This window comes from Halichoeres trimaculatus, unplaced genomic scaffold, assembly GCF_033239565.1.
Source record: "Halichoeres trimaculatus isolate MK-OKI-2021-1 unplaced genomic scaffold, fHalTri1.1 fHalTri1_scaffold_6, whole genome shotgun sequence".
Classification (NCBI taxonomy): domain Eukaryota; kingdom Metazoa; phylum Chordata; class Actinopteri; order Labriformes; family Labridae; genus Halichoeres; species Halichoeres trimaculatus.
The window spans coordinates 28,764,202-28,792,094 of NW_027437184.1; the positions used below are offsets into that span (position 1 = coordinate 28,764,202).

The 27,893-nt window shown below is 39.6% G+C and overlaps 2 protein-coding genes across 5 annotated transcripts in view; one reads left to right on the top strand and one right to left on the bottom strand.

Moving 5' to 3' along the window:
• pcp4a (Purkinje cell protein 4a) overlaps positions 1–15,469 on the top strand; it is a 59,177-nt gene extending 43,708 nt beyond the window's left edge. The window contains exons 2-4 of one of the 2 annotated variants that reach the window (XM_074672658.1): positions 4,238–4,289; positions 11,100–11,132; positions 14,469–15,469. In XM_074672658.1, the coding sequence (XP_074528759.1) occupies positions 4,238–4,289; positions 11,100–11,132; positions 14,469–14,599 (216 nt within the window). In that variant the 3' untranslated portion in view covers positions 14,600–15,469. The remainder of the gene's footprint in view (positions 1–4,237; positions 4,290–11,099; positions 11,133–14,468) is intronic. The other variant, XM_074672659.1, reaches the window with a different exon arrangement.
• Positions 15,470–25,447: 9,978 nt separating this feature from the next.
• LOC141791520 (cell adhesion molecule DSCAM-like) overlaps positions 25,448–27,893 on the bottom strand; it is a 146,634-nt gene continuing 144,188 nt past the window's right edge. For 2 of the 3 annotated variants that reach the window (XM_074672067.1, XM_074672066.1), the window contains exon 33: positions 25,449–27,445. In XM_074672067.1, the coding sequence (XP_074528168.1) occupies positions 27,066–27,445 (380 nt within the window). In that variant the 3' untranslated portion in view covers positions 25,449–27,065. Of the gene's footprint in view, positions 27,446–27,893 lie in introns of all 3 variants that reach the window. The other variant, XM_074672068.1, reaches the window with a different exon arrangement.

The window sequence follows — 27,893 nt, forward strand, 5'->3', positions numbered from 1 at the left end:
GTGCAGAGGAATGGGCCAAAACCACACCTGAGCAGTGTGGGTGATTAGGTAAAACATATAAGAAGCGTCTGGAAGCTGTCATTGCAAACAAAGGCTTTTCCACTAAGTATTAGATGAGTCTCAGTTAGCGTGTTTAATACTTTTTTCCTGTGTTTTCGTACTTAATTCCACATAATCATTATTTATGGACCTGAACGTTGTGATTTTCGTTTCATGTGTGGATTATTGGAGTTCATACCAATGTCTGGTAGAAATTTTGTTAGAATTACATCTTTGGAAATAAATGTGATGAGAAAAAAGTTCAATACTTTTTTGCCCACTGTCTATGCAGTTTAGCGCTTGTTATTTAGGATCTTAGTAGATCAGGTCCATAATGTCACAGTGTTGGATGTCCACTCTCAACCGCAGCAAAGTTTCATAACATCAGAAAGAGAGAGAGAACTTTTTAAGACTGTACCTGATGTCAGGTTTTACCCTCCTGTGAGGAAAATGTTAAAAAGAAAGCCACCACCCTGCAGAAATGAAAATTGTCCCAGACGCCAGAACAAGATTAAAAAGAGGATTTTATTACTCCTCTATAGGTGTCCCAGACTGATACAATGAAGGTTGAAAGGGAGCATAATAGGTCTTCTTTAAAGACATTGGAGCCCTGGTATGACTCCTTCAAACTGATTATACCAGCACCATCAGACTGACCCTCCACAGAGAGGAGAGGCTGAAAGTTGAGGACAAGTTGAGGAAAGTTTGAGAAGAGCAGAAAAGTTGGTTTTAACTTGCAGCATGAAGCCAGAGTCAGTGGGTTTATATGTGATTATAACAGCTGTCACCTGCTCTGCAGATGGAAAGTCACACTGGGGCAAACTGCATTGGCTCAGACTGTAACTCAGGTCTGTACAGCCTCTGTTAGACTTTAATCCCAGTGTTTGTTAGTCTGTGTGCTTAACTTCTACTGTGCTGTTTCCCTTGAGCAGAATAAGAGCAGGTTTACTTTAGTTAATGATGGTAATGCGAATGGTCTGAATGGGCTGAAGACACTGGTTGAATTCAGGTGCTGAGCGGGTCAGACCTGGTTTTGTAGATGGACAGGAAACCACCTGAGAACACCAGGTGCTGTGAGCGATAATGAGGGCAGAAGTTTCTCCACATCCCGGTATAGATTGATCTGATACTCTGACAGGCCCTCGAGCAAGGCCTCAAAAACCAACCTGCCCAGAGAGCAGCCTCCTGACTTTAACATGCATCTGCGTGCTGTGATTATGTGTGTGTAGTGTGTTAAAAAGAAGAGTGTAAATAATTAATTCCCTCTCAGAGATGGATAAAGTATGTCTTCTTTATTTTATATCAACGTCAAGATGCTGTGAGTAATAGAAAGAGCAGAGGTTGTTGTGTATTATTCACAGTGGATAGCTTGTATTTTACAAAAAGGAGATAGTTATCTTCCATAAAAGTTAAATCCACTCCACATCCCTGCTCATATTTGCAGAAAGAAACTTAAGTTTGATGCTTAGAGCTGCTCTTTCCCCCCGCTGGCTCACACAAAGCCTTAACATGATCTTAACCACAGTTTGGCAGATACTGACATTTAATTCACTGTCTTTACCTTCTCTATAAGATACACGTTACATTCAAGTGTGTTTCAGATGGGCAAAGAACAGAGTGCTGTCTTATGGTTCCCTGAGTGATTTCCTTTAATCCTTGTCTGCAGACAGTTAGCTGTCAGTAGGGTTAAAAAAAATCCAGGAATTTTCAAAGTTGGAAACTTTTCATGGGAATTTTAAGAAATTAACAAACATTTTTTTGTGAAATTATTAGAACTGCATTTACCTGTTCATATACATGTGTAAATATTGAACATTTTGGTTTGCAGTAAGCAGACATGCATGCAATCGTGTGTAATAGATTATTTAAAGACGACACCATAAATGAGTTTGTGACAATTTGAGGCAAAACAGGGACTCAGGTGCAGAAGAAAATCCAGGGCACAGATAATAAGATGAAGGCAAAGTTCTTTATTTAATAGTTCAAAAGGCCATACACGAAAAATCAGTCCAAGAAGTCAAAAAATCCAAAAGTCCAATTCCAAAATCCACAATCCAATCCAAGTAGTCAAAAAACAGGTGAGCAAACATTTAAAACCAGGCTGGAGAGCATGAACTCATGAGGGTGACAATGCATTTACATGCAGTCAATATTAAGGTTTCTGAAAAATTCGGAACAACCCGTTTACATGCGTGAGTGATCAAAGGTATTCCCTTTTACATGGTACACCGATCAAAAAAGCGACAGGCAACATATTGACGCATGGAAAATATCATGATGCAATGCGTGTCATCTCCACTTCGTCTTCCTGTATCCATAGCAACGGCAGCGACACTTAGCAACAACAGCATCATCATCATCCTGAATTTCCCCTCGGGAAAAATAAAGTATTTTCTAATCTTCTAATCAGCAAACTTCTTGCACTCAAAAGACCAAGATTCCTTGCAAACAGAACATGCACAGAACAAAAGTTAATGTTCCTTTGGATGAGGACATCCCGATAGGTGTACACATGACCAAATATTTGGGTTAGAAAAGAATAAACCACAGCAGATTATTGCAAGTATTATACATATGAAAGGGTTACTGCCTGTGTGTAAACGCAGCCAATGACAATCTGGCAGAGGACTGGCTAGACACAGAGGTATATAAACAGGACAGGCTAATGACAAAGGAGGCACAGGTGTGGAACTACAAAAGGCGGGAAACAGAAAAATGGAGGGAAGTAAAACTGACTGAGATAACAACAACAGAATACAAACTGAAACAGGAAACAAACACAACACATGGCACAAGATATTACAGAATTTTCCCCAAGTATACTTGTCATAAGTATAAGCACAAATACTTCTCATAAGAAAACATGCATGAAAGTATGCCTGATACAACATTGAGAAAGGACTTTAATCCGTCTTTAGAACCAAAGAACTTTAATGGTTTCTTTCACAGGAAAAAAAAACATTAATGGTGCATAAGAAAGGAGTTTTTAAGCATAAAATAAAATAAAAAAAATCATTAAAGTTGACGGCAGCAAAACTCTGAAAACTATTAATATTCCCAACTAAAAAATTCCCATAAAACTTTACAGAAAACTTTCCTAAATTTTGCCTTTGCCACCTGAGATACAAGATTTTCAGCTTCACACAAAGACACAAAAGAATGACCCAAACACAGTGATTCAATGAGAAAATCCTGAAATAGAGACAGATGACACATTAATAGACTGATACAGACATGATCATAGAATTTAAAGCTATCATTTAAACTCCACTTATTTTATCTACGTCATGTATGTGTAGTCTATTGTATTTTACTTATCAGTTGTATTTTTCTGCACCAATTATTCACTTTATCTTTATCACCAATTTCCCTCAGAAAAGTCTTATTTTAAAGTTTTTTTTAATTCTCTAAATCTAAAAAGAGGAAATTCTTCATCATTTTTCCTCTAAAGACTGTTAACAGTAATTAACTATTTGGGCATCCTGAAACAGGTTGAAGAAAATCTTGAGTTAAAGGTGTCCAGGACTTGTGTTTCTCATGTTTTTATTTATTGATCATTGTTTGATGTCCACTGATAACAGACTGAAGTTTGACATTTTTGGGATATTACTTCCCTTTGTCTGAATTAGTTGAAATGAAAATATGGAAAAGAATAGTCCTGACTCACCTACACACTGAGTTGTTGTCTTGGTTAAGCTTTGGATGAAAGCAGATACATTCAGTTCAGATTGCTGAAGCTGCAGCTGACTCTTCTCACACACTGTATTTGTCTGTGCATTTTGAAGCTTCTATTTTTTCAGCACTGAGTGCTTCTTAATGTTTCAGAGCATCAGCCGCCCGTCTATCTGTCTGTCAGGAGAGAACAGTCAGGAGCTGTTAGAGGGAGTGAGCAGAAACATGGATTATAGATCAACACGTCTCATCCCAGCTCCTTGTTTTATGTTCGATGTGACTTTGTGCAGAGGACTTCCTGTGAGACTGTCTGACTCAGAAACACGTGAATCTTCAAAAAAAATGATTTTCCATCAAAGACGATCTTCAAAACTCAAGAGTACAGCTTGCAGCATTTTGTGAAGAGGAAATAAAATATGAAGAGGGAAGATTTTGTAGGATTACAACATGTGGTGTTCCTTTTTCTTTATCTTTCAGATTCAGAATGATGATGATGATTTATTTTTTTCTCTGTTTTTTCCTGCAGAGACAAGCATCTGGAGCTACGACTGGAAACAGCAAACCATCTGCTGGCCAAGGTATCATTTTTTAACCATAATGTTTAATCTGAAAGGACGACCAAATGTTATCTTCAAGTACTTCACAAACAGAGCAGGTCTAGACCGACTCAGTATGAAAGACACAACATCAAAACAAGATAAGAAGTCTGACCTCGTTTTAACCAACCCTAGTGGGCACCTTTTTTATTTTTCAACTCTGATGTGTCTCTTTTATCATCTAAAAGTGCTTATTTATCATGAAATAGTTGGAGATTTTCACTGCCTTCCTAGTTTGAATATGTTTTTTAATCTAAGCTAAAACATGGCAGAACCATGGCGGTTTTGGCAGTAGCCAGTTTTCCTCTTCTTTGTCATCGATACAAAAGAAGACCTACTTTTCAAACTGAGCCATGGTAGAGTTGGCATCGTGCAGTAATCCAGATCCCTTGAGTTATGAACAGTAAAATCTGGCTTGCATTGCTCAGCAGAATCCTTTTACATTTATAAATGGTGTTAAGTGCAGAACTGTCATCCGGGCTAAATGAGGGTTTGGGAGAACAAAGATGTTTTTAAAATGAACCCCGGACCAGCAGACAGCTGCTCAGGGGAGAGGAGTGTGAATTAGTCTGACACTTTCTCTGAGGCCGGCAGAATTAACAGGTGCAGCATACGCTCAGAAAAAAAGATATTACCATAAAAACACATTTTGCAGGTTGTTTAGTGGAACATCATTGAAGAGACTGCAGTCTTGTCCTCTCCTCAGTCTTCTTCTCCGTGAACACCAGACGCTGCAGGTTAACAGCAGCACACTCCTGTTTAATGGCTCTCTGGCCTCATTCAGCAGCTCTCTGTACCTGGAGACCTGGTGTCACCTCTCTGGTCTCTCTGCTGCTGCTGATAACACTTCCAGATCGAGCTGAAAATGATCTCTGTCCTAACTTCTGGGATGGTGAAGAGAGTCACAGGCCCAGGTTGAGTCCGGAGGGAAACATCCTGGCACTGATCGAGGCTGCGTAATTGAATTTAATAAAGGTGTGAATTGCATTCATTTTCACACTCTCACTTTTTACCTCTTTCCATTTTCTGTCCCTTTATAGCGTTTAATTAGCGATAGACAGATGACCGAACTGTGTCCTCCTTAGACTTCAGAGAGGAAGTTGAAGGAGATGCTGTCATTTAACCCCTTAGTTTGTCACTAGGCGCAGACAATGATGGAAGAAACAGTAGGTTGATTCTAAAATGACAACTTTTATATACCTTTTGTGCAATTACAACCTATAAAATAAGATATTTAAACCCTTTAATTTGGTGATTTTGGCCCATAACTTAAAGATGCTATGAGGAGGATCTGTTTTAATTGGACTGCCTCACCACCTTCTGGTTCGGAGTCTCCCTTACACAGTCATGAAGACGTGACTTGTGTTCATTTTGAAATTAAATGTAGATCAGACCAAAACAATTTCTCAACTAGCAAAGTGTCAGTTCATACAGTAGTTTAGTAGCTGGCTTAGAGCTGCTGGCGCTCCAAGACATGTCCGTAATTTGTGACGTTAGTGACTCCTGGTTATGCCCTGTCATCTACCAAGCAGAGCTAAAGTTACTCGATCTTCATTTTATTGATAGACTCTCAAGTTTGAACAGGCCACTGCAGAATAACTGCTGACTGTGGGTTGGAATGAACATTATCAAAAACAGTTTAACCTGTGTTTTAGCCTTTAACCCTTAACCCCCACTCTCCCATTGAGCTTTACTCTGCTCTTTTGAGCGAAATGGTTTTCAGCAGAGAAAAACACAGATCTATCTTCTCACTACTAAACTTCATCAGCCAGTGTGGTGCTGTCATGAAGACTTAGAAATACCGTAAATAATACAGTCCTGGTCTACCTGATTGGGAAGCTAGGAGGAACCATTTTGAAATAACCAGTACTGGCGCTAATAATCTCAATTTAATGTGTGGATTATGATTAGTCATCTAGAAGGGAACCTTTTTCAAAATCACTGAGAAACTCCTCACAGCTTCTTTAAGAAAATCAGACATCCAGTACCCTGACCATTATATTTCCTAAAATGTGTTTTTTAAAAAAAGGGTTCAAGATACAAAAACGTACACCTGAAAAAACATTTTATTTATAGTCTCACTACTTTGTTGGTGCAACTTTGTAATGAATTGCTGCATAAATGTCCTGTTGCATAGAGGCTGTAGCATTTTATGGTGAAGGTGGCCCCATCTGTATTATTGTATTTTTTAGAGTTAATGGTTCTCATCTTCTTCAGAAAACCTGAGCCCACCAGGACTCAGGTCAGAGTTCACTGGCCAATGCAAATTAATATTATGGTTTGCAAACCATTTAAGATGAGATGAAATGAGATGAGATGAGATAAGATAAGATAATACCTGTAATTTGTCTTACAAGGGGAAAGTTACAAAATTACATCATCAATACAGTATATAAATATTATCATTACAGTGACAGTGTACTTATTGTACATTCAGAAGATAAAGGACATTCACACTAACAGGACTAAAGTTCACAAGTGATCATTAAGCCTGATTCAAGTCTGACCATAGATGGAAGAAAGGACTTTAGGTGCTAGTTTTGGTGCGGTGGGAAGAAGCTTCCAGAAAAGGAAATCAGCATTTCCTAACTCCAAGCTCACATTGGCTCCGGAAGGTTGCAGTCCGAAATACCGTGCTGATTTTCCGCAAGCTGCCACTAACATCAGCTCCAGATAGAGGCTGCGGCTGGCTCCAGTGCCGGGTGCGGAAAGGGCACTCGGGAGAGTAGAAGCTCACCTGGGTTCATGTTCTTGTCTGGACTTGTGCGAGAGCTTTATTCCTCTAATGCTCATTATTTTTAATAACGTGACTTGTGTCTTTTGTTGTATTATCCTCTTAATAAGGATGGGATGTGTCATATAAAATGGGATGACTTTCCACTTCCAGGATGAGTCTCTCGAAATCTCTTGTTGTCAAAATGCGACCTCGTGACACCGGTTGTGATGTAATGTTTACATTTGCTACTAGCGCGACTGTGCTGTCAAAGAAGAGTCAAGTTACACTTGTTTGTTCACTGATTTTATTTTAAAAAACAACGGATCTTCATGCCACCCGGCAATTCACTTCCTGTACAGCTCGTCATATTTCATTCAGCTTGACGCAGACCCTCTCCGGCGTCCGGAAAAGATAGACTTCTTGCGGATTCTTTCCGTAGTGCCGTACGGCTCCCGCAACCGGACTTGCACCGCGTGGGGCTAATGTGAGCCTACAACAGTGATTTTAATGATACGGATTACATGCAGAAGCCGCACCGGACCCGCACCGGATTCAGTGTGAGCCTGGGGTAAAAGTTTATCGGCAGCAGGAGCATGACGTGCTCTAAAAACTGTCTGGTGGAGGGCTTTGTGTTGACTTTATGCTGTGTTCCAGGCAACCAGTTACTCGTCTTTTTCCCACCAGTAACTTGTGAAAATGCACCGGAACAGCAGTCAAACTTGTAACTTCCCACCTGTAAACTCATACCAGATCAATGTACTCTGTCACATCACTGCCTAAACAATACAAATACATAGTAATATAATATTATTTTAATATGATAGCTCTGGAGTTAGCTAGTTTTTAGAGCATTAATGAATACAAAATATGTTTTAATATAACGTCAAGTACCTACCAAAATATAAATTGTAAAGTGTCTGTTACCTTATGTGCTGTTTCCCCTCCTCCGCTTCGCTCAATTGAGCAAGTTGCAGGCTCCTTGGGTGATTGAAATGATTTGGAATTATGCTCATAATGTCTACCATGTTGGTTTGATTACCTACCAGAATTCCTCAAACCAAAGTCGTAATTTGCCTGGAACGCTTTCAGGTCACAACTCAGAGATTTCAAATGGGAAATTTTCCAGATACAGGTTACCTGGAACGCAGTAAAACAGTAAAAATGTGCATGGCCATGCAGCAAGGCCTGGGCTGTTGGCCCCGGTGCAAACCTGTGGTGCTGACAGAACGCATTATGGTTATTCCTGTGTAAATCAGACGTAAGAATAGAATAGAATAGAATAGAATAGAATAGAATAGAATAGAATAGAATAGAATAGAATAGAAAATACTTTATTTATCCCCGAGGGGAAATTCAGGAGTCACCGCAGCATTTAAGAAAACAAAAGTAAGAAAGAGTATAGACAGTGCAAAAATGTCCATAAGAAATTAGATGACGACATCCCGTCCACCACTCGTCCACCACTCTCCACCACTCTCCGGCCCAGCCAGTCTCCACCTCCACAGGGTCCAGGACTGAGCCTCCCCAGCAGTCCGTTCAGTCTCTGTCTCCTGGATCCTGTCTGCTCACAGCAGGCGAAGCTCCTCCGATGTGTCGCGGCTTCCGATGTCTGCTCCGTCAGCCACGTCCGAGAACAGCATGATGCCGCTGGGCTAGCACAGCTAGCTCATCCATCCCCCGGGGCTGGATCCCACGTTCCCAACAGCGATGGATGGAAGGACAGGTCCACGTCGTCACCTCCCAGCTCACATCCGAGAACCAGCACGTCGTCCTCACCTCCTCCTCCTCAGCTCGAGGGAAATCATCAAGCCCTACACTAGTTAGCATTGACATGCTACAGGCTGCTAACAGCTAATTTCGCATGTAAACAATGCAGCCATGGTTACATGTAGGATCTCCAGACAAACACAGGAGAAAAGTAGTAAAAAATACTGCCTAAGCCACAAAAAGTTTGGTTTCCGTGACCGACAATGAACCATACAAAGTGATGATCCACTCCAAATACAAAGATGACGAAAAAGAGACGAAAAAATTACAAGAAACGGACAAAGACGAGAGAGCTGCTGCAACAGGCAACAGTAAGAGTAGGAATGTGTATCCTAAACCGGTTCCTGTTAAGAATCAATAAGAAATTTTTTGATCCACTGATATTGTTAGCCTTTATGCTGAACTATTTCTTTATCGATTCTTTATATGACACTGGGGCCTGCCAGCTAGCCAACTATCTTAGCACAGCAGTAAGATAACAGTTTCCCAAGAAAACTCTGATTCAAGATTTTCAGCTTGGAGTTTTACTAAAGAACTAAACACACAAAGAAATTTACATTTATCTCTCACACCAGTTTCCTGTTCGGTATATTCAATACATCTCCTTACTTACAATAAAAGATATAAAAAAACAGTGCTATCTTGATGCTAACATATATGGGAAACTACATTGATAAGCCAGCTGTTAGTATACGTCGATTACCTAGATTTTACAACAGAAGTTCAACTTTCATCACAGAGACATATCGGAGTAACTCTTTGGAAACAATACTGAGAACTCTAAATGTCAAAACACTCACAGGCAAATAGAGGAAAAGCTACATGCAGGCCCATGGCTGGCTTCATAACTTCCGCAAGGTTCCCAACAACTCAGAATAATGCTATAACCACTTGGAGTCACTAGATGGCCTACTTCAGTCAATAACATATAACAAAACAGTGCATCGATGTCACATGACGTGCAAATCGTTCTTATTTCCTTATATTCATGTCCAGACATACCTAGATCCAGTGACCAATTACATATTTATTCACTTATTAACTCAATTAAATGTTGTTGACACAGAAAAACCGGTAGAGGTACGTTTTGTACAGAGAAAATTCACAAGTGGGATTGATAAGGAATCCCATAAAGAATAAGATCGTTAAGCAGAATTGTTATGGGCACTGGTATCAATAAAATCTTATCTATACCCATCCCTACATATGTACGAAATGTAAAATGTTCTTTAACTAATTTCCCTTTTTCTACACCAGTGGCTGATCTCTATCCAGTGTTTCACAGTTGCAAAAAATGGACAAAGTAGTTTGTGTTCACTGAGAGGCCACATGAAACCCATCGGGTTGAAGACAAAGAAGAAGAAGAGAGTAGTTTATAGTTGGTCACAAAGTATTGTACTGACAGGAGTTTTTGGTGGTACAAACTTGACATATGGTTGATGGCACTTATCATGCATCACAGCAGCTTCTCATCTGTGAAAGCTGCAGTGGCTTCACCAATAGATGGGGCAAGCAAGGGAAGATTTCAATCACGAATCTAACCCTGAAATATCTCTCAATATTATTATTTCTACACCAAATCTTTAACACAAACACTTACATAATCATATCTTTTGAGCAAATAAATAAAAGCCAAAAGCTCATTTACATGATCATAGATAGCAAATTAGTTCATTATTCTACTCCAGAATAAAAGTTTTGCACACATTTAGGCGTTTCATTGTCTATGCTAAACTCACAAGCTAACAATAAAAGACCTGCAGAGTCATAAAGAGCTTCATGTCTGAATCAATGGTGTCTTACAAACACGGTGTCTTTCATTTTGATATGATAAATGTTCTTTTTCTCGCTGGCTGATATTTTTCAGTCTTGTGGTTTTGATCCAGACTCCCTCCTGGTCGTCTCAGGTCACCTCTCTGTGGTTACATTGCTCTGTATCCCTCAAACTGAGCCCTCATCAATCATTGGCCGCACACTCTGAGGTTCCTCTGAGTCTCACAGGAACTCATTTGAACATGACCTTTCACAAACCTCCTATGGAATTATTCCCATCATCCATTGTGGCGGTTTGTTTTCTTCACACAGCAGCACAACACATAACCGGAGCTGTGCTGCACTGGGCTCGTAAAGTCTTACGTCCTCTGTGGTGTAAAGGGCACAGGGCCTGTGGAGAGGGTGTGAAATCAGAGGAGCAAACACTGTGTGTGTCTATGTGCTTGTGTGTGTGTGAGGAAGACACTGAAAGGTTTGTGTGCTTTCTACCATCATGAAATATGAATTTGTTTTTACTGTCACATGCGTCCCCAAAGGGCTGCAAGGTCAACAAAAGGTCCCATCCAAACGTAAGTAGGCCGTTTAGAAAAGTCTTCATTAATGCTCGAGCGCAAACATCACACAGCAGGTCAGCACAGCCACGCGCAGAGCACCAAACTGCATGATGAATGTGCTGCTTTAATGAACAGCCCACTGTGTCACCTCCTCTTATACCGAGCCTTTTCACTCACTTTAATTACATCTCACCTCTGCTGTACATGTGCTTAAAGTACTAACTTCACTTCAGTGTTTCTGCTTCACCTGCTTTGTTCACTCCGGCTCCACAAACGGGTTTTTACTGTCTGTTAAATTGTCTTTTTGATTGCAAACCCTTCACTGAATAATGCATCTTCTTCTTGAAACGAGAAATGACTCATTCACTTCAAAACAGGATGAAGCAGGGAGACCGTAAAGAGGGTTAATATTAAAAAAAACAAAAGTACTGGATTTTTTATAATATAGCACTGAAAAAATGGCATATCAAAGATTATATTCTGCCTTGGAAACTTGGGGTTGAATTGAGAGGAAACTATCATATTGTATCCCTACATAACTGTACTGATAAATACCTTACCTTGGTGCGTTGTATCCTGTAAAAAGTTGATTCGAACAAAGAAAATTTCTTTCAATCCGATCTCCATTTAATTCCAAAACAAATACACGCCTCAATAAAAGTCATTTATGACAGTGCGTGTGAGACTCCGGGCCAGAAGAGGGCGATGGAGTCAAGTTAAGACAGATCCTCCTCATAGCATCTTATAAAAGGCACCACACCAAATTAAGGATGAAATATTTATCATAAAACAATATACTTGTTCAGTTCCTGTGTTCTTTGATTTTTTTTATTACATTGTTTGTAAACTATGAGATTATGTTTTTTTTTAATGTTTTAGACAAGATCCAAGCTTTTTTTTTGTTTTTAATGTATATTTAATGGCCTTGTAGAGAAGTGGCCTTTTTCCTCATTGGTTCCCTGTTTTTTGGTCATAGTGAGAGATACTGATTATTTAATACTGAGATGATACACCATGTACCAAGAGGTGTCATACTGGTACCTAAACAGTTATACTGGTGCATCCCTTTGAAAGACTATATGGTTTTCATTCTATTAGCCTCGTTAGCATGTTTGTCTGAACTCCCTCTTTAATTCATGTCACCCAATAAGATCTTACATTAATAAGATTAGTTCTTCAGCACTGAGAAAGACTGACTTTAAACTCTTAGATTTAATTTAATCTTATTATGACTCCATTTATAATTCAATCAATTAGTTTAATCATTTTTCTTTAACAGTGTCTACCCACACACTCAGAGCCCTGATTATTAGTGTTTAATGAGTGTACACCCGTAACTGCAGCCTGATGAGGATAAGAAACGAGACATGTAAAGTCTCCAGTGATTAAAATAAATGATCATGTCTGGGAAATTTGGAGCACCATTTGTGAAGTTGAATAATACAAATATTCATGTTATTTGTGTCACATGTATTTCTCTAAGTCCTCCCAATTATTGTTATCATTTTGTTGTTGTTGGGTTGAAAACTTTGCTCTGTTAATGTGAAGAAGTGAAGAAAACAACCTGGTGTTAGTAAGCAGATCTGTGTGTGTAAACAAGAAGCCTTTCTCAGACTGGCTTCTCTCACTCTCACCCAAACACAGTCAGCTCCATTTAGAGTCACACTCACAGCTGAGAGGAGCAGCCTTCATTTAGATGAGCGGTTCAGGCTCAGCAGCAAGCTCTGAGACTCTCCTCTCCTCTCCTCTCCTCTCCTCTCCTCTCCTCTCCTCTCCTCTCCTCCTGACACAAACAAGAACTTTCTGTAACCATGGTTTCATTTCACACAAAAAAACAAGAAATAATCATAAGAAGTGCTCCACAAGCCGTTCTCACTCAACATTTCTTTTTGTAGACATCCTTTCATTTTTTATATATGTTTTCAGGTTACAAATACGCCTACCAACAGCCGTTATATTTTAAAGGTTAAAATCCAGTTTATTACATCCGGAATTTAATTTAGGTTGCAAGGTCTGTTTGCTGTGAGTTTGTCAGCCTGACCTGAAACCTGTTTAACATCAGTTTGTAAAGATGTGTTCAGTTTATTAGAGAATAAACAGTCGCTGTGCCTACGACAGCCAGCGAGCATCTAGGTCTGGTGATGTATCGGGAATCGAGCGCTGTCTTGTTTCTAAGTGATGTTTTCTCACCTCTTCTCCTTGGCCCTTAAAACAGAGGGCCATTGGGACAGGGTAATAAAGGGGTAAAACAAAGGGGAAGGGGAAAAAATGACTATTGGGATTGGCCCTATATCTTCTAGAGTTTTACATTAGCATCACTTTACATGTTACACCTTTGCTTTTTTAAAGGCTTTATTCTGTCTCTTTGGTAGAAGCTTTACATGACCTACAGCTCAAGAAAATTCCTACTTTTACTCACACTGGTGTTTTAAAAAACTCTTATTTCAGCCTCTGTCTGAAACACTTTGATTGAGCTGCTGTCTCTTTAAGGCTCCCTACTCCAAAATCTCCCTTCCCTCTGATTGGCCAGCCCTTTGGGGTCCTGTCAGGGCATGGCTAAGGGCCGACCTTGATGTTTTCCAGACCCTTATGTGATATTCTCATCATTTAAGCAAGTCTCGTCACGATCTTGTGCCAATGTTCAAAAAGACCATCTTGACCAGTTTACAGATTCAGTGATCCCCAAAACATATGAATATGAAGCAGTTCGGAAATCTGCACGTTAAGGACAAACATCTAGCATTGTTACTTCAGACCCATATTTTTAAATATGACAGCGCTGAATAACCCCTCTTTAATCAAAACTGTTTTTACTTGGAGTATTTGTGGTTATGAAACCAAGTCTAAATTAATTGTGTCTCCCATGCCAAACACTGAGTGTGGCTGCAGATGCTCAACAAGTCAGCAGCAGTGCAGACTCACTGTTGGAGGGTTTATCAGCCCACTCCCACTCCACACTCAGGTTTTGGACGGCACTCGATGTGGCGGCCCTCCATGAGAGGAGGCAAACTGAGTGCAAAGCGTGGGGAGAGGGAGCATGGAGAGGTTTGAGACAGACCCAAAGTGTGTCAGAGAGTGTCACCTCACACTATCACAGCCAGTTAGCAACAGGTACTCTTACACCCTGCTCTCCAACCTGTGTCAGGCACTCTGTCTTCACTGTATCTCCTCCCACTAAAATCTCTGCTACACCTGTTGTAGTAGGAAAACACTGCTTCTCCTGTTGTGGTAACTGCACCACAGCAGCAGATGCTTTGACTCCAACACATTTTCTCTGGGGAAGCTACAAGCTAACACAGGCCCTGCTCTTCCCTCACCTTCATTTTCCTCCTCCTCCTCTGCTCTCCTCAGACGAGAAGAAGAATGACATCCCGGAGGACTTCGACATCGACATGGAGGACCCGGAGACCGCCAAGGCTGCCGTGGCCATCCAGTCCCAGTTCAGGAAATACCAGAAAAAGAAGCAGGATGTGAAGTCGTAGAGCGGACTGGCTGTCAGCTGGGTCTTCACTCCACGTGGGCTGAATCTTGCATGTGAATCAAACTGCACCGTCATGAACTGAGAAGGAGGGGTGGGGGTTTGTGAAGGTGGAGGTTGGGGGTAAAATAGTATCTCTGTGAAAAGTTTGTGTGTGATTACTTACTTCAAATATCTACTATATTTAAAAGATGATCAAATTCTGAATGTGTGTATTTAAATCTTACCTTTAATTTAGCTTTTTTCTGATGTTTACTTCGATGACACTTCACGGTTCAGCAGCTGTAGAGCTTAAAGTTTGTCTTATTTTACACTCAGACTAAAAATTGTCTCCTCATTAACTGTAAAACTGTTTAATTCAGGAGGAATATAAAGCCACATGCATACCTGTGATTAATCCAAACATCTCTCTGCTCCCTGGACGTGTCTGTTGAAGCTTTTCCCTCTGGCTGGGTAAAATGATCCCACACAGTTAGCTTTCTTTCTTTCTATATGACTGTTGCTTTAAAATCTAATCAATGTCTAATTTGTACCTCAGCGTCAGAGGTTTCCCCCACTGTGGTGTCTCTTTCCACCAGAAGACAAACCTCTCTGAGTCGTGTGTTTTGGTTGCGGTTGTAGACGTTGTGCTTGTGACTTGTGTTTCTCTCCTTGTTTTTCATTCTGTGATTCTAATGTGGTTTTAACTTTGCCATTGTTCTGTTGGCTCACATAAATCTATATACATATATATATATATATATATTCCTTACAAGCACATTCGATTATGCATGCAAGCTTGCAGAGATGGATACACACACACAGACACACACATGCATTTACACACAAACAGAGGAAGAAATAAAGACATTGGACATTGACTTATTCTGGTTTATGTATTTCCTGGTTTGTGATTTTGCTGCATGGAGTCTTTTTTTTTTTTTTTTCTTCGATACATTTTTACAATAAGAAGTTTGAATGAACTGATGCGACCTCACAGTAAGCTCACTTCATTCTCTATTCAGTGCAGCAACAAAACCCTGATGATGAGTTATTTCATGCTGCATATATATTACACATTACCTGGTTTGATTGGTGTAAGAAACACAGAGTTCTGCTGAGGTGTGTTAAACTCCCTGCAGGAACAACATTACCCATAAACCCCAAACCCATTCTTTGTGCAATAACAGATATGCACGTCCCTCTCTGGTCTACCTGGATGCATTTGCTGCGCTCTAAGAAATAAAATGTTGATTTTGCTTAATAAATTATGTCAACTGGTTCCACAAAACGTAGTTGTTAAAACCAGACACGCAAAACACTACTAATGTGAACAACACATCAAGTAAATCTAATTTCATTATCTTGCTTTAAAGCTATGTTACATAAACACAGCATAATGTCAAATTTACTGACCCTACATTAAGGTAACTTATTATGATTGACTTCAACTAACTTATCACAGATAAACACTTTTAATGTGGCACCTTAGTTGTACTAGTTAAATAGATACGACCCAAGTAGTGATTAATTAAAGTAACGGGGAAAAAATTAGCTTAAAATCAATTTGAAAAAGGTTGTACAAATAAATAAAAATGATCCCTGCCATGGGGCAGAGTCAGCTGGTCTTTGCCACATTAATCACTAACAGCCAGTCAGTGCCACATGTAGTACAAGAAGATGGTCCGTGCTATGTCAAGCACGGTCTGTCCATGCCACATAATAAAAATAATTATATTTGGGGACGCCTTTCGTGACACTCAAAGTCACCTTGCATAGCAAACGTATAGTTACATAAAACACATGTACTACAAGAAGGTGTCCATGCCATTATAAGCACAGACACAGCTGAATTGTGTGACAGACAGCTGGTCTGTGCCACGCTGAGCACAGACAACCAGTCCGTGCCATCTGAAGCACAGACAGACGGTCCGTACTACTTTGAGCACAGACAGCTAGTCCATGCCACGTTAAGCACAAACAGCCAGTCTATGCCATGCGGAGCGTAGACAGCTTTTGCCCCCCAGCGAAGCATCTCACTGACAACAGGGTCTCATATCCACTGTTTTCCCTCCTAACTCACAGCTATAAAATGGCATAACAGCAAAAATGAATCTGCTGAAACCATTGTTTAATTTAAATGAGCAAGTTAAGGAACAGAGAACATTTGATTAAAAAAAAGGAAATTTTAGGTTAGCTCGTCTTTATTTTAAATTGGATTTATACAAGTTGATATTATGAAATGAATAGTCTAAGATCTCACAGTAGAGAACCTTTGTGTGTGTTGGATTTAAGTAAGACGGTTATGTTCATTTTAATCAACTATGTTTTGTAGCCTTGAAATTTTTATTACCGTATTTCAATTAAACCTTGTTGAGTTTTCTGTAAAAACTTTTAAGTTTTAGTAATTTTGACCCAACAAAGTTACATACTATGGACAACATCACTGTTTCATTTCTCAGACAACATCTGAAAACTACAGAAAACTTCAGTGGAAAAAAAGTTGGAATGGAGTGCAAGTTGACTGACTTCTTGTACCTTATAGGCTATCACAGCTTTTGAATGAACTCATATGACCTTATGAGGAGCCTGATCCTCGATCCAACAGGTCACCACATTTTCTTGCATTGCTGCAACAAGATCACATTAAAGTGAGCAGATATTTCAATGTCTCATACGCAGCAAACTGCATATATATTAAACATTACCTGGACTTGATTGGTTGTCTGCATTCAAATCTCTGCAGGACAGACACGCCCATAAGCAGGACCTAATCAGCTGTCATCATCAGATGTATTCATCCTTACCCTGTTTGCAGTTCAGATCAGGACACTGCATCGTACTGAGGTCTATGGATGTTGTCCACATTGTTTAAAAAGCTGTCTTTTCAAAAGCGTCACAAAGCCTTTTTGTGAATTTTGACAGTCAGTAACTATCTTGTGTTTTTGAGCTAGAGGCAATCACTGAGCAATTCAAGTGCAGAGCAGGACATGAAAGAAAGCGTATTATGCACCAATTTATCAGCTAACCCCAGACTGCAACCTCAAATGAACACATTTACAGCCTAGTATAAAAATGGTTTTAATATCTTTAGGTCATTTCCTTACCCCTAAAAGCTGCTCATATGAAGTTATATGTAATTCACATGTTTAAGGCTAAGTCTTGTAAAGATTTAGAGACGTGGCTGGTTTGACTGACAGGAGGTTAAAGGCCTGTCTCAGCGCTCTTCTATCAGCCTAAAGTGAGAGTCAGCATTTCTGGAGCATCATCATGTCTCTTCAGAAACCAGCGAGTGAGACCATGTCCATGGCTTGGGGGGGCTATAGCCTTTACCAACATTCTTCTGACATGGCAGACACTATGTATTATTTTTCATAACTGGATGCAGCTCAGTAATTTCAGTGCTCGAGTTCTCAGGGTAAAGACACCTACTTCATCTTCTTCACCAGCTGCTTTTGTTGTTGCTCACCAGTGTCACTTCTTGTTCACTGATATATAAAATTAAAGAAGGGGTGGGACTTCTTTTGTGCTGAGGGGTAACTAACCTCCTTTACTATGTGGGGTGCAGTTGCACGTACAGAGATACAGCTCCTGTTGATGTAACACAGCATTTTTGTCTCATGTCAGGCTTCATTTTTAAAATAAAATTGAACAATTTTTTTTTTTAAAAAGGATGTATTTTAGGGTCATTGTTGCACTAAAATAATCATCAAAATTTACAAAAGTCATTTGGTCAGTGGCTAACACCAGCATCAGTTTTTACCTCATTCTAGGTGACTTCATGTTACTGAAGTAGCTACTTTTGCTCTGAAAGAACTTGTTTGGAACTAAATTAACTTTTATATTTCCATAGTATTTATTTGTAGTAAGATATGAACTTTAACTTATTTATCAGTACGGTTATACAGTTTGAAATGTGACACCACCAAACATAAGTTTACACTGTAGTTTAGTAGCTGGCTATATGTAGCTCTGCTGGCAAACCAGTGCTCTGATGTATCCGTAGGCTAAGCTGACTACCATAGACTGTATAAAACATGGATATAATCTCAGCAATGTCACTGGTTTGTTCCTGAATCATACAGAGAAATGAAAGGATTCAGCCACATTGGAAATGACCAAGCAGCAACCTCTGGTCTAAAAATATGGTCCAAAATCTGCTAATTCTTGATTGTCCACTTGAGGCTGTCTCCGGACGTACTATGAGTCACATACACACCAAGCCAAGAAAAAGGTGTTTTCAAAGCAGAAATAATCCTATTTACAGTCTGGTTAAAACAAAAAACAAACAAACAAAATAACTTTCCTGTCTGAATCTCCAATTTCACTATCGGCACACATTGTATAGGGGGTAGATTTGTTCTATGGCTGCAATAGATGATTTGCTTCAAAAATCCATTTCAGAAAAAGACAAGTGAGGTCAGGAAGACTATGGCCGTTTTTGAATTCGCATACTATGCTAGCAGTGTCTTTTGATTTGACCAAAATGTAGTATGCAGTATGCAGTATGCAGTATGCAGTATGCGAACAAATGTCAGAGCTGTAGTATGAGAAAAACACCCGGATGACGTACTGAATCGGGAAAAATCCACAGTATGCATCGGACCAGTCTGCTTCGCATACTGTTACCCACAATGCAACACGCCTGGTCCCATATCAGAAGTGAAAATGGCAGAGAGCAGAGCAACAACAACCGGAGTAGCAGAGGAATAAAAATGTAAGAGCCATTTCTTTTTTTTATCTTTAAATCCTCATCATCTCCACCACTGAAAGTTAATATAAAATGCTCTCTCTGGAAATATATTTGCAGAAAAGTTACTCATGGTTTGTTTATTTTGTTCATTTTCAATAATGTTTTTTTGGGAAAAAAAAAAAGTCAGCTGTAGCCAACTTCCGTTTTCTCCGAACTGAAGACCAGCGTAGCATACTACAAAAATTAACCCAACTGAACAGTCATACTACATACTGCTTATGAAAGTAGGCAGTGCCTACTACATACTACTTTCATAAGCAGTATGTAGTAGGCGAATTTGAAAACAGCCTTTGTTCATTCATTATCCAGTCTCCAGAAATTACACAGGCTTTGAGCTTCCTTTCTAACAGCTATAGGGCGCCAGTCAGTCACATGTGTTGAACTGTGTCTCTGATTGGACAATCAGACTACCCAAATATCTTCCACTAAGTTAGAGGAAAAAACATACTGTGCGCGCTGATATAGCAAAATCAGGATTTCAGACCCGACTTTTTTTTTTAACCAGGCTGTAAATATACTTCTTAATGCCATAAAAGTCTGGGGTTTTTGGCTGGGTGTGTAGTGTTTGACTTCTGGTCTTCTGCAGCCAGCATCAAGTGGATCCTCAATGAACAGCAACTTTTAACACAACCCCATAGGCTTCATTTTTATTAACCAGATGTTGCCCCATGGTGACTAAAAGCAAATGCTGTAAGTTTGTGCGATAGTTAAGTTGCTGTCTATATTTAGTGCAACTGGCAGGCAGGTGCTCTGGAATATGTCTGTAACATGTAAAGTTAGTGAATCTTGGTTAGCTATGTCCTGCCAGTCATTTACCAAGCACAGCTAACGTAGCCTCACTCATCATTTTATTGATAGACTCTCAAGTTTGAACAGACCACTGCAGAATAACTGCTGACTGTGGGTTGAAATAAACATTATCACAAACAGCTTAGCCCCTGTGTTAGTCTTTAGCTTGGGCTGTATCACTCTCCCATTTAGCTTTCTTACACTCTTCTGTCCCTTTTTCTGTCTGACAGTGAGGCTCCTGTGTCCATCACTACAAAATCAATCACATTTTCAAGTGAGAAAAACACAAACTTTGTCAGCCCAGGTGGTGTCGTCATAGAGACATGTTGGCTTTAAACCAATACGGTCCTGCTCGGCCTGATTAGGAAATAAAGAAGTAATATTTAGGAATGATCTATATTGGCGCTGATAATCTCATTATAAAGTGTGGATTACAATCAGACATTTATCTAGAAGGGAGACTTTTTTAATGTCACTTAGAAACTCCTCACAGCTGCTTTAAAGCCCTCCAGTCTTTATTGTAAATATCAGAGTAATTGGGACCACAAATAACAAAGTGCTGTATTGAGGGTTAAGGAAATGTTTAATGATGGGATTAATCAAATTAAGAGCAGGCTCATTTCCTCTGACAATTTAAGACACAGTCCTTTTTTTTTACAGCCAATGAGACTGCCTCCTGCTGGACATTCAGTAGAAATACAGCATCATCTTTTCATGAACAGCCTTGGCTCATGCTTTTTCTCTGATACCACTGTTGACTGTTAGAGGAGTCCAGGTCCACTGTGTTTGACTGTATGCTTTGTGACTAAATGCACTGATGATTTAAAGACGCCAGAAGCCCTCTGGGTCACTGTCATTAGAAAAGTCACTTTGGGACCATGTCTTGATTAATCACCTCATTAGATCTGTATTTAAAGTAGATTAAGACTTGTTTTCCTTTGTGGGGGTAATAAAGAGGTTATTCTGCGGAGAAATCTCTGCGGTGGCATCTCAGATAACAAAAAGAGAAAAATCACTTCAGTCCTCTTCACCTTAATGAGTTTGAAAGCAGGAGAATTTTTCTGAATCTAACAAATGAAACCTAAACAAAGCCAGCTGTCAGCTGTTCAAAGAGGTACAGCTCTCATCGCTTCAGTCCCAGATGTGTTTATTACTTTACATTTGCAGAATAATTTCCCAGCGCTGCCAGCGACAGCTTCATATTTCTCTGTGTGATCAGAGCGAAGAGTTCACTCAGCTTCAGTCTTGTTTATGACAGCAGCTGGGTGCAGCAGAAAGTAAATCTTAATTTGTTGTGGACTTCAGAGGAAGAAGTTATGCTGAGTGATAGAGTCTCTCCTGTCCTGTGACTGAAGAGCATGAGTTACATGAAGCAGGTGAGGGGTTGGTGAGGTTTGTAAGGTTACGACTTCTAAACATCATTAATGGTCTTTAAGCCTGATCTCATTTGCAAAGTAAAGAGCTCAGTGATTTCTGTTTTGAAGTTTGTTGAAATTTAAAGAATTTTATCAGAGTCATTTTTATTAAAAACCTCAGAGAAATTTAAATAATGGATAAATTTAACCTCCAATTTACAGATTCTCTCTGTGTCCTTTTTTATTGTGGACAATAGCTTGTGGATGAAGCCTGACAAAGCATTGGAAGATCCAACTTAGCAAGCACAGTGACATTGCAGTGCTATTGGAAAGTATTTACAGTTTAAACATATATATATATATATATATATATATATATATATATATATATATATATATATATATATATATATATATATATATATATATATATACATATATAAATATCAGTGCTAGGCAAGTTAACGCGTTAATTTCGCATTTACTCGTCAATCTATTAATGCCGTTAGATATTTTATCGCACGTTAGTGCATGTTGCAGCAGAAGAGGAATGTGTTTGTGATAATGATGGATTGCGATGGATGAAAAATATAGCCAAAGTGAGCGATTTTACAGAGATTATGTCCCGCGCTGAAGCTCCCTTGCCGTGGCCCCCCGCTAAGTGAGGCTAAAATCAGCTGGATCTAAATAACTTCTGACGGACTCCGAGCTGCACGATGTTTGTCTGAGTGAGTATATGAGCATGCACGCACCTATAAATAAGGTCCAGCTGTCGAAAAAACGGAATTAACCTTTAAAGGCACTCGCCGCTTAGTGTATCAGTCCGCGCGCAAGGCGTGCCAGATATAAACAAACGCAGGTAGTCTGCCAGGACGAAGAGACCCGATGAGAACTAGAGCCTTATTTAGTGGTGTTTTTGTATGAACACGCTGAAAATTCTCTAAATAAAGCGTGAATGCAGACCGATATCAGATTTTTTCGGTGGGAGTCCGTTTATTTGTGTTTTTGGTCAAGTAAAATATGGCCCCATCTGAGTGCAGAGGAAACCAGCAGAGGAGCAGAGAGGGGTCTTTGGTGCAAGCGCTCTGGGCTTCTGCTGCACAAAAACACTGCTATTGGGTAATTTCTGCCCTAAACCTTGTGATAGGACCCAACTTGTTCCATCCCGGAGTATCACTTTAATGCCCTGACAGTGGCAATAAGCTTTAATTTTGTATTTACATTTTGTAAATTTGATTTGCACTTAATATGTGATTTAACTATTACTGTATAACAAGTACTGATTTAGTGTTTGCATGACAGATGTTATGGCATTTTCACAATGCGATTAATTATGATTAATCAGGGAAATCGTGCGATTAATTACGATTAAAAATTTGAATCGTTGCCCAGCCCTAATTTATATATATATATATATTATATATATATATATATATATATATATATATATATATATATATATATATATATATATATATATATATATATTTATATATATATATATATATATATATATATATATATATATATATATATATATATATATATATATATATATATATAAGAATATCATGTGACAATACACAATAGCCCTAAAAGGTTACTTTCATAAAGTAGCAAAAGCACAAAGAAAGAGAAACAGTTTGGCTTACCCTGTAACACCACAGTATGTAATAGTGCCCAAAAATTGAATAATGTAATACATTTTCCATTTATTGTGAAACAACATTGTAATATTTTTGTTGTTGTTTGTTTCTTTGTTTCTTTGTTTCTTAGTTTCTTTCTTCATTGACCCACAGCTGCATCCTGGCTCCAAACTCATCCCTGCTTACATTTTGTTCTTCCACGTTGACATTTGGAGAGTGATTAGGAAATATCTCAAATCACCCTGCAGACAGACACTGGGATGTTACTGGGCTGGAAATGTCAGTGCAGTGCATTGGTGTTGGACAGCAGGAGCAAAAACAGAGGGGGAGATGGGAATTTATTCAGGATCGATAGAGTTTTAATTTTGGAGAGTGCAAAGTGAGTCAATGGCACTGACCACATGCTGTCACTGTCATGAGCTTTAAGTTCTTAAAGATAAAACAGATTGAGCTGACCAAGTAAGATGTAGGTAGAGTTGAAGCTGTAAATATACCAGAACACAAGAAGCAAAAAGAAAAACAACGTACAGATCAATAAAATGTTCTGTAAATTAAAAGCCACACTTTTCCTATTTTTTAAATATTTTGCTGAAGGTGAGAAAAAATAACTTTAATACTTTTAAAGAAAACAATTGGATTAGAGAGTCGTGAAGAAGACAGTCCAGCTCAAATTACAAAGTTTATGCTTATTTAACTTGAAGTGACAGTTTATTTCAGAAAGTTTTTCAACAACAGAAGAGCTCTAAGATTATTTTAAGCCCCTGAAAAGCTCCTTTATTTCACATTTGTGCCATTAATCTGCATCAATCTTTTTTTTTTAAGTCTGTCTAATGACAGATTAGTAATTTATGCTTTTAATCACTTATAATATTCACCAGAATAAGTCCGTTTGCGGATTGAGAAACTTCAAAGCAGTCCCTTTACCCCAGTATGCGCCTTCTTCCATTGCATTCTGGTCTTTTGAGGCTTTGCAGGAAGAGCACCAGTGCTCTAAGACATGTCTATAATGTGTAATGTGAATCCTGGTTAGCTATGTCCTGCCAGTCATCTACCAAGCAGAGCTAACGTAACCTCACTCTTCATTTAATTGATAGACTCTCAGGTTTGAACAGACCACTGCAGAATAACTGCTGACTGTGGGTTGGAATGAACATTAGCACAGACAGCTTAGCCCCTGTGTTAGCCTTTAGCTTGTGTTTTAGCCTTTAGCTCATATTTCAGCCTGTGGCTCATGTTTTAGCCTTTGGCCTGAGTTTCAGCTTTTAGCTTGTGTTTAAGCCATTAGCTCCCGTGTTAGCCTTTAGCTCAGGCTGTGTCACTCTCCTGGTTAGCTTTCTTCTACTCTTCTGTCCTTTTTTTGTTGACAGTTCGGCTCCTGTGTCCATCATCACAACAAAATTAATCACAGAAATCGTTTTCAGCAGAGAAAAACACAAATCTTTCCACTCATTACTAAACTTCTTCAGTTGGTGTGGTGTTGTCATGGAGACTGCTTCAAATCAGTCTGGTCCTGCTCAACCTGACAGAGAAGCTAAGAACTAGCATTATTGATTAACCTATATTGGCGCTGATAATCTCATTTTAAAGTGTGGATTATGTGCAGGCATATATCTAGCAAGGAGACTTTTTTCAAGCTCACTTAAAACTTCTCACAGCATCTAGAAACGAAAAATCTAGTTTTTAGATTTTTGCAGGTGTGGTATTTGAAGTGGCTGATAAAATTTCAAAATGGGTAACGTCATCCCCAGGACACGCCCTTGTCTCTATCTTTTTTATAACCAGGTGATTGCAGGTGAAATGTCTTGATTAACTAAATCATTCATGATTTTTTGGAAAGCATTTAACATTGATTTGAGCTCATCCCAGCAAGCACTGGGATTGAATAAGTGCTGGAACACCAAAAAGAGACACAACTAAATGATAGAGTATCTCAGAGACACTGAGTACATCACTGTGTAAGTGTTGTTTAATGCTCTGTTTTATATTGTTTGTATCTGCTTCAAAGATGAGTTTTAAATTGCACTCTTTACCCAGCAGGTTGATGTTAACTGCAGAGAGCAATGAAGTAATGGTGTCTTTCCTCTTGACAACACTGCCACCTGCAGGCAGAGAGGTGTTAGTATCACAGAGAATGATCAGAAGGACTGATATGAACACCTCACGCTGATGGCCCCTGCAGTCGTCTCTCCTCTGTCATGGTGAAAGTTGGATGAAGTTTTCGGGTCTCCTGAGTGGATTTATGAGGCAAACAGTCGTAAAGCAGAGCCTCCACGTTTTCTCTCCACCTCCACACCAGCATCAGTCACTCATGTCAAAGCCTTAGAGGACACTTTGGGGAACAGCCATTTTATTAATCAAATTTGAACTTTGTGTTAGTTTCTCTTTATTCCAGTGCCACCATGGTGAACACTCATGTTAAAAATAAAAAGTGACATTTTTTTTTGTTAAAATGTATAATCATAATGAAGACAGTTAATCATAGAAACTAATCATAGAAACTGACAAAATGACCTCACAGCATTTTGGATCAAACTCTTCTCCCTTCAGGCTAACTCAAAGAAACAGAAAGAACAGAAACGGGCCAGGGTAGACAGGAACAGAAAACAGATTCTTACGTATATCCACATTTTTTTTTTTAGATATTTCCCATAGACATTATAGGTTTGGTTTGAAGGGGGGATCTGCTGGATTGTCTCACGTTTTTTTTTTTTCCCTGTAGAGGAGCATCTCTGCAATGCAGCGACAATAAATCTACTGAGGAGAGAGAAAGAGAGAAAGAGCCCTGAAGACTCTACCTAGTGCACTGAGAGTAGGGGGGGTCTATCTGGACACACTTGAGTCGGGGTGTTGTGAAGTGCAAACCATCGGTTCTCTAAAGCCTCCCTATTCTAGCTAACATCATTTACCACCCTGAAACAAACAAGCAGTGGCAAACTACACCTGAATACACAGCTGGAGAGCGTCCGGCCCTGTAAGTATACTCACAACATAGTTATTTTCATCATTACAGTACAGTATAGAGCAATAGTTTTCATAGACTTTTCATATCTTTTTTCATATTGCACCATCAGAGAATGGGACACAGAGAAAGATCAACAGAGACTCCATTTCCTAATTAAAACGAGATATGTGCAAACATGACTAAGGACTTTATTAACCAAATCAATTCTTCCCTGTAATATCCACAAATAAAAGTGATTTCTCTTTTTATATATATATTTATAGTAATAAGAATAATAAATCTTCACATTGGATCATTTCATAGTGTGACAAAATGCTCGACTGGGCCGTCCAGCCTCGATCGTAATCCTCATTGTCTTTTTAAATTGGTCAGTCCCCATGCATCCATAGGAAATAGATTTTTTTTTTTCTTCAAAAAAAGTAACAATTTGAGAGCAGCTGAAAAGTTTGGACTGGTGTCAATTGCTTTCATTCCAAGATTTCTCCCGAGTTTCATTCAGTGTTTCAGAAGGATATTCCATAGGAAAAAAATGACTCCAAATCGTCATCTTCCGCTCCAGAAAAACAAAGAGAAAGATGTCCGGGTTCTTATGAAAACATCGTAGTAATGGTGATAGAAGATCATTTGGTAATCAATAATTAATGATCATTAATAGCTGACAACTAACAATTAATAATCACTGATTAATTATAAAGAATTAACAAGAATCAAGAATAAATAATGCTCCCTCGTTACTCAATTAGTTTGGCAAAGCTCCGGCTGGAGTCGTTTCCGATGAGTGAATTTTTTCTCAAGTGAAAAAAAGAAATACAAAGTAGAGATAAAAGAAAGCTCTAAAATAAATAAAAGGAGATTAGTAAAAGTGACCCCGCCCTGTCAGGAGGGGGCGTATATACAGAACTGCGTGGTGAGAGTCAGTTTACTGCACTTGAGTGTTAAGTCCAGTGTTAGAGTGAGTCCTAGTCCCGCCCCAGGGGCCCCTGCTGTTATACCAGCGTGTAGGACTTTGCGTACGGGTTGCTGCTCTGTTTGAGATGTCCTCGCGAGTCCAGCAGGGACTCCTGGGAGGTGCTGAGCTTGGCGGCCTGGGCCAGCTCCGAGCCCTCTCTGTGGGGGAGTGTGGCCGCAGAGCCGGGCTGCCACTGGGCCACTGGGTCCCTGCTGGCCTGAGGGGCCTCTGTGGGCGTGGGTGGGGCCATGCGAGAGGGCCGCTTCAGAGAGCGGCTCTTCTGTGGCTCCAGACACGCCTGACCCATGGCCGCCCGCTCCCCACTAGCTGTCCCCCTGGAGGAGCCCGAGCAGGACATGCCTCGGTTTAACAGGAAGTCCATGCGCAGGTACGGAGGAAGGTGAACCAGCTCGCCTCCTGCAGGACACAGAGATTAGAGTAAGGTCAAAGATTACACACTGAGGATGATCTTACACAGCGGCACCTGAACTCCTGAGATCATTCTTAAAACAAACCTAAACCCTGAGTTTAAGGACCCCAGGAGCATCAGAGAAATCAACTGTAACTGTATCACACTCTCCCCGGTGAGGTCTGCAGGTGCAGTTCTGAAGGTTTCATTTTAGCGGTTTGCCCCGACTCTCTGACATGTGAACTAAAGCTGCTGAAGATCAAACCGTGAACCCTCCAATCAAAAGACTGCCCCCACTGAGCCATGGGTGTGCCAACAGCTTTCAATAAAACTGTTTCCCAGATGAAACAGCTGATTTTAGATCCTGAAAACAGCTGAGGTTCACTTTATAAATGGTTCGACTACTAAGGTCATACTGGAGTACTCAGTGCACTTAGAAAGTCACTTAACAAGATC